Source organism: Delphinapterus leucas, chromosome 9, assembly GCF_059928025.1.
Source record: "Delphinapterus leucas isolate spDelLeu-1000000601 "Yukka" chromosome 9, BTC_Dleu_Yukka2, whole genome shotgun sequence".
NCBI lineage: Eukaryota > Metazoa > Chordata > Mammalia > Artiodactyla > Monodontidae > Delphinapterus > Delphinapterus leucas.
In genome coordinates, this window is record NC_143137.1 from 26,955,333 (window position 1) to 26,963,526 (window position 8,194).

Here is an 8,194-nt window from a genome sequence, read left to right on the forward strand (position 1 = left end):
ATCTGTGACACAATATTGAGTCTGGCAAAGAATAAACACTCAATAAATGCTATATGAAGGATGTGAATGCTTAGATAAAATAAGGATTCTTAGGTACACAAGACTGTCAAATTTGACAATCAAGAATGAAAAGAAAATTAGAATTTTCCTATATGAATTCTGAAGACATATTAAATCATGTACAAAAGTTGATGGGTTAATCACTTTTTTTTTTTTGGTTAATCACTTTTTAAAGGTTACCTTTTTATAAAACACAACTTGAACAAATTATCAAGATGAAATAGCTAAAAACCATAGTTACATGCTTGAGACAGACTAGTATGCTTAGAATATTACATTTTAAAAGATATTGCATTTAATATTTTCTTGACACTTTTATTACATACTAAAAACTACTTATAAAGACATTCATTCACAATAAATTGGCATTATTCAAATCTTCACTTTTATCAGAAGAACACTAGGCCTCTAAGTATTATAGGCCTTACAATCAGTCTTTGGTAGAACAAAGAATATAATAGGTACCTCTTAGTATATACACATCCACAGTTTGTGAAATATCTGCTATACACATGGCAATTAGAAAATACAAAATTGGATACCATCTTACAAAACAAATTCTATGCTATCTTATTTATCAAGAGTTTACTTTGAATTTCAAAAGTGAAATGTAGTATCAATGGATTTAGTAATAACACTGCCCTCACTATGATTTTGAAAATTAAAGGCATTGGTCACAATTCCTTGTTTATCAGTCAATAATAATTCCAAGTTCAATTTGATCATGGAAGAGCAATCTTTGCTCAAAAAATTAAAATACTATCTTGGCCATGAGTTTTGATTCACATTTCAAATATAAAACTTTAAATATATAGGTATCATCACTTGCCTAAAAAGAATAAGCTAGTGAAACTATTAAATATAAAAATGTAAGGGACTTCCCTGGTGGTGCAGGGGTTGGGAGTCTGCCTGCCAACTTAGGGAACACGGGTTCAAGCCCTGGTCCAGGAGGATCCCACGTGGCGCAGAGCAACTGGGCCTGTGCGCCACAACTACTGAGCCTGCGCTCTAGAGCCTGCGAGCCACAACTACTGAGCCCACGTGCCACAACTACTGAAGCCCGTGCGCCTAGAGCCCGTGCTCTGCAACAAGAGAAGCCACCGCAATGAGAAGCCTGCGCACCTCGACGAAGGGTAGCCCCCGCTCTCCGCAACTAGAGAAAGCCCGTGCGCAGCAACGAAGACCCAACACAGCCAAAAAATATTAATTAATTTAAAAATAAAATGTAAAAAATATAAAAACACAAAGAATGTAGACAGGAAGCTTAATAAGCACTGAATTTGTACTTTAATAGGTTGTTTCATTTTTCTTGTTTTGAATATGTAACTGACTGGAAGTGTTTTTCCGGTTAACACTATGACAGCCCCCTTGGGTGTTGTTGAAGAGGGCTTCCACTGAACAGGTGACTTTGAGGCACCCACGGAGATCTTTCCCAGGAACACATGGAGATACTGTGACCGTTGGTGTAGAGAATGAGATATTGCTGAGAGTGGTAGACGATATCTCTTTCCAGCGAGAAGAATGATTCCTGGGTTCAAAGTTTAGAAAGCCATCTACGCAAACACCTTCAGCAATACATACATTAATAGTATGAATGTTTTTTATATCAACTCTCTTCTTACAGCGGATGTTGGCATAACAACTGCAGTAAAATTTTTTGGAAAATTGTTGCAGGTCTTTGAGTGTGGGTTTCCCATGTACTGTGTATTTTCCACCTTTCCCAGTTTGAATAGCAAAATTCTTTGGGTTCAGGTGAAGATAGTTGCTTGAATTCCAGTATTTCCTTGTACACACTCCTTGCTCTTGGCAAAGTGCTTGGCTACACATTTTGGTTGCTAAGGTGACATTGATTACGTAAGGATTCAGTGTAGTCTTCATGTAATTGTCTAGGTTCATGCAAGATTGCTGTAAAATTATACGAAGATCAGATTATTAACATCCAAGTTGGTTCATATGTGAATTAACTCACTACATTAAGCAATTTCTAAGGAAGCACACACACACACACACACACACACACACACACACACACACACAACCGAGAACCAGTACGAGCAGGAAATGTTTTATCTTTTTTTACTTGAACAAGCAAGACTATTCCAACAGTTTTTTGTAACATTTGTAAGTTTCACATGCCATTTCATGTCACTAAATAATTGACCAGTTGAGGTTTAGTATACCCTAGCCTCGGTCTTCCTCAATAATTCATAAACTAATGGGGGTGGGAGGGGCAGAATGGTACAGCGTGGGTGGAGGAATTAGAGCATGGGCTCTGGAGTCCATCTGTCCGGATTGGAGTCACAGTTCCATTAATGGCTAGCTGTGTGAGCTTGGGAATCTCTTGACCGTTCTAAGTCTTAGTTTCCTATCTGGGAGACCTTGGACAAGTTAATTCATCTGGCAGTGTTTCAGCTTCATCATCATACAATAAGGGTAATTATAGCACCTACTTCATAGGGTTGCTGTGAAGATGACGAGATAGAAAGTACATGAAAGGGCTAACACAGGGCCCCATATCATTGGTTAGCCCTCAATGTATAAATTATTTAAAGTACAAATAAATGTAATAAGTATCACATTTGTCAGACAAGTTTAGGCATTGGAAAGAGTGGTTTCTAAATTGCTAGCTCAAAACAACTAAACGGGTTCAACCGAGTATATATTAAATGTTAATGTATCATTCAAGTATGGGCGAATTATGACAGCTCTTTTACAGATATACTTATTTGGCAGAGTATGAGTGATGAGTAACTAAAATGATTCATCTTGAAACTGATACTTTCTAAAACTGGGACTCCGTCCTTTTCAGAACGTAGAAGGTAGTTGCTTGCTTTCATGATCAGCAGTCCCATGGAGTGAGTTGGCCGTGCTAGTCCTTCAGTAAAAGGTCAAAGGAAGTGGTGGGCGGGTGGGCAGGCAAGTTGAGGAACCTCACAGCTTCCACTTGGATCTACTTCCTGTTGCCTTCCTTGAGGTGGCGCCATCGGTGGTAGGCAGAACAAGGGCCTTCCAAGGATGTCCATACCTCAGTCCCACGGAACCTGTGACTGTGTTACTTTACATGGCAAAAGGGACTTTCCAGATATGTTTAAGGGTATGGATCTTGAGATGGGGAGGTTATCCTGAATTATCTGGATGGGCTCAATCACAAGTCCTTAAAAATGTAGCTTGGATTTTTAAAATGAGCTGGAAGAAGGAAGACAAATTCAAAGCTAAGGGAGACTCAGTACGGCATTGCTGGCTTTGAAGATAGAGGAGAAGGCCAAAAGGGAAAGAATGCGGTGACCTCCTGAAGCTGGAAATCGCCTTAGCCACAGCCAGTCAGAAAATAGAGATCTTGATGCTACAAACACAAGGAAATGAATTCTGCCAACAACCCAAATGAGCAAATGAGGGTCTTTCTGTAGAAAGGAATGCAACCCTGCCGACATCTTGATTTTACAGCATTAAGATCTATATTGGACTTCTGGACTGCCGAGCTGTAAGATAATAATTTTCCGCTGTTTAAACCACTGTTTGTTGTCATTTTTATGGTACCAATAGAAAACCTCTTCTTAACCCTCCAGTAGCTTTACATGGTGTTTATTATACAATTCAACTTCTCTCAACTTGTATACAGCCTGATGGGATGAAACCTTTCCTTGCTCTTGTACAACCCTCCCTTACCCACTCGGCCTTAGATATACTAATTGTTTCACAGGGGTGGCAGGTTCATTTCAAACTGCACTTACTGTTCCCTCTGCCCAGAATGCTCTTTCCTCTCATTTTTAACATGGTTGACTCCATGTTGTTATTCAGATCACAGCTTTAATTAGACAAGACCCTTCTCAGACACCTTTCCAGTCTACTTTCTTACAGCTCTCTATTTTAATTTTCTGCATAGAATTTATCACATCGAATATTTTTATTGTTTTATATTGTTTCTATCCCTCCAACTTTAACACCGGTGCCAGGGATATATGAGAATTTATACCAAGATCAGATGACATTGGAATTGTCTACAGAGACAAGAACTAGACAGGAAGAGGAGTAAAGGGATGAGAATGTTTTGACCATCGTGAGCCTATACAAGATGCAATATTTGGAAGGATCTAAAACTGTTTCTCTAAGAGATAAAGCCTAGCTTATAGCATTTGTCAATACCCATGGTGTAAATACTCCTACCATGGCCAATTTTAAGCTACCAACCTGGCATCCCTGAGTGCAGAATTGGAGACCAATTACCCCACCATTATGGTAGTATGGTGTGAAGTAGCACACCATTACACAATACCATTTCCACTTAGACAGATACAGTAGGTGTAAATAACCTCAAAAGTATGGATAATAGTAAAATAAAGTAAATAATTGATACATTTTAAGTATTTGTTATCAATACTTTCTGTTTTTAACATACTTAATTTTATTCTGAGTTTTATAATTTAATTTTTAATAATGGCTGTGTTCAACAGTTCACAAAATTTCTGAATATTTAACAATCAGGTCTCATGAGCTGGGACCAGTAGAAGCTGGCTCTGTCGCGCCATTGGATCTAATAAGATGGAAGGAAGGAAATGGTTTGCCTACATCTGATAACAATTGTTTTAAATCAATTCAGTCATCGCAAGTAAACTGCAATTACCATTGTCTCGAGTTGTCAGTGAATCAGGAAACACAAGTAATCCATGACTCTATTGATTTCAAATGACATAGAAAAAAGGGGACATATTGACAGAATTAACATTCAAAATCATCATAAATTGGGAAAGGTAGCAGAAATATATAGAACAGAGTCCACAGGGAACAATTTCAAGGCAGTGTCATTAAGTAGAAAATCATCACATTAAAGTTGAAGGACTGTCCCTGTATGAATAATACTGAAGGTGATTTGAGAGTCGTGGTAGAAGTACATGAATCTAAGATTAAAGTGCAATTAAAAAAACTGTGACAAGTAGTATGCCATGCCATCCTACTAATTGGAGAATGCCTGATTCATTCCTCATCAGAGTAAGGGTAGAGTTCTCAATTCTGAAAATTTTAAAAAAAGGAAATAGTATGGGGAATTTATAAATTGTTCTATCGTAGAATTAACAGGATCCTTGAGAAAGGAGTTTGTAGGTTTGAGAAAACAACTAATAAAAACTAGGAATACTCTTATATTTAAGTATTATAATTCTTAAATAACTTTCTGCCGTATAGAAGATTTTGCAAAAGGGACATATACCTTTCCCTGAACTTATATTTTTTATTAGTTCTCTTTACTGTTGATCAAACCAGAGACAACAGAGTCTACCAAATAGGTAGGAGGGCTCAGATTACCTTAAAAGAATTTCACAAAGTTAAGTACCTTTATAAATGAAGGAAAAATATGGCTAGTCTATCTGAAGGACAAGATGTCAAAAGATCTGTTCTTAGAGTATAAAGTCTAGTATAACGTCTTAGAGTATAAAGTTCTCTGTAGGTCCTAGGATAAGACATCTGGGCCAAGAGCTTCATTAGACATTCTCCATGGCACCTACGTCACTAATATTTCCACATCCATCAGAGAAGGAAAAGTTCAGCTCCAACTCAGCAGTGTCCATGTGACAGTTTTACTTATGCTTTGAGTCAAGAAGATTGAAGAGGTGAAGGATAAAGACCTCATATGGAGAATTAAAAAAGGATGAAAATAAAGGAAGAGAGAAAAGGTTTAGGTCATGATAGTTAAAGGCTTTTTGAACTGAAGAAAATGCATTAGCAGAAAGTGAATACAGAACAAAACCAACATTTTTCCTAACAAAACAAGTTTTACTTAAAATTTTACTTAAAATAGACACTATTAAATATAACCTGTGGAAAATAAAGAAGGATTCCTTTTCCTCTCCCTTAAGGAAACTTTGAACAATTAAGTAATATTTTCAAAAAGTAACTAAATCCCAACTGCCCACACCCTGCCCCCAGTTGTTGGCCCCCATGGTAAACTGTCATTAAATGACTAACTAAATAAAAGTGCTTAATAAACAGTAATTGGGTGAATGGAAGAATGAGTGAATACATATTGACTAGTTGAGCTCTTTTGAGAAGTGATACAGCACGGTATAGTAGAAAAAAACACCAAACACCACATAAGGAAACCAAGGTGGTAGTCCTGTTTTTGCTACTTCTTAGCCACGCAGCCTAGGGAATTTCAATTAATCTCACCAAATTTCTGTTTCCTCACTGGAAAACAGCCTTACAACACAACCACATGAATGAAAGATAATTTGACTTAGCCACTATCAATTGAGCCCCTACTACTTTGTGCCAAACATAGTGCTTATTTTATTATTCAATCCCACAACAATCCTCAAAAACATTAAAAGTAGAAATTATTTCATCTATTTCCTATCAATTCAACTTACCCTAGTTAGACTTAAATTGAGACTTCCCCACATTATAATTCCAGAGGCACCTAGAGCAACGCTCTCACCAATTGTATTCACAAGGTCACCCTGGCAAATGTGTAGAAAGAGTTAACAGGGAGGAATAAAATGAAAGTGTTATACATAGGACAATAACACCAAAGCCAAGAATGCTGACCCAACAATAATTATTTAAATATTTCACCACTATTTATTTCTATCTTTTATGTCACCACTGCCCTACTATAAGAAAAACACAGATTTTCTGCTATTATTTTAATTACTTCTATTGACAAGAGACCAGGCCCATAAAAGAAAAAATGAAAGGAACTGAGATAATACATTGTCTATACTACCCAGTTCTCCATGACTGCTAAGATATTATATGATTACGTTAAAAATGAAACATGTTTGGGGCTTCCCTGGTGGCCCAGTGGTTGAGAGTCTGCCTGCCGATTCAGGGGACACAGGTTCGTGCCCCGGTCAGGGAAGATCCCACATGCCGCGGAGCGGCTGGGCCCGTGAGCCATGGCCGCTGAGCCTGCGCGTCCAGAGCCTGTGCACTGGCCACAAGAGTGAGAGGCCCGCGTACCGCCAAAAAAAAAAAAAGAAAAAAAGAAACATGTTCTTATTTTACATTCATATAATAATGGAGAACTACCTGGGTGCATATTCCTAAAGGTTATTAAAAGTTAAATTTCACTCCCTTCAAAAATTATGTTCAGTCCCACTAAACACCATTTATGAACAATATTCCATAGCCTTCTTACCTTGATTTTCTTACCTGAGAAAGGAATTGCAAAGACACATCAGTAAAAACTGGACGGGCATACACAAAAACTGGAAGTGGGCTTTTATCACTGGCCACTTTAGACATCCGAATGGCTTCCTGGACACGATTACGAACAAAGAGGGCAGCTTGTGGAGAAGATTTTAACCTGCTATTCAAATAAATGGATGGGAAAAGAGCAGTGCTTTCCTTCCACAACCAGTCAAGTGCATCGTTTCTTCTTTTCTCTATATCCCGGCAACTTCCATTGTAACTAGGTTGGTTATAATTATGATTGTAACAGTCAGGAAAAAGATAATAACCCCATAAGTGATTTGGCCGAAGTAATTTTCCCAATTTTAAAGTCTCCTGCATGAAACTCTTGGCTGCCTTTTCAAATTCCACTTTCGCTATCTTGGCAGCCTCTGGGAAAGTAAGTTGTATATTTTGTTGCAGAACCAACTCGATAGACTGATCCCTGTAAGTGTCTTTAGGTTTCCAGTTTCTAGCCCAGGTAGGCCTCCAGTTTTCCCAGTCAATGACAGCCAAGCCCACGTTGTCGATTGGCATGTAATAGGAAATGTCTTCTTTAGCTTTGTCCAAATGCTTTTTTAAGGATCCCATCTGGGGGATTCCTCCATGCACACTTCTGCCTGTTCTTTCATCTATGTGAGGATAGTAGCCAAGTCTATCAGCATAAAATAATGTAATAAAATTTCCTGTCGCACCTTTTTGGGGGTCTCCTACTAAAGGGAAGAGGCTCAGATCTGGAGGCATGTCAAATCTTCTAGCACAACGGTCAGTTGGGGCATTCCAGGCCCAAAGGAAAGACATATTTGCAATAAGAGGGGATGCTCTGAAATCCATAGTCAAACAACATGGAACCAGAAGGAAGGTGAACACTGCCTGGGGTACTCCACTGGACACAACAAAGCTCCCAAAGGAGGTATGTTGAAGCCTTAGTACTCCCATCACAAAGAGGAATGACTATGAAAAGCACTTATTT

General features: G+C 38.2%; 1 protein-coding gene across 1 annotated transcript; it reads right to left on the minus strand.

The window, feature by feature from the left end:
* Window positions 1–275: 275 nt before the first annotated feature.
* SPAM1 (sperm adhesion molecule 1) lies at window positions 276–8,194 on the minus strand. Its single transcript, XM_022589582.2, is given in 3 exon segments — window positions 276–1,965; window positions 6,420–6,509; window positions 7,204–8,194. Coding segments are annotated over 3 exon segments (1,740 nt in total). The 5' UTR covers window positions 8,161–8,194; the 3' UTR covers window positions 276–1,272.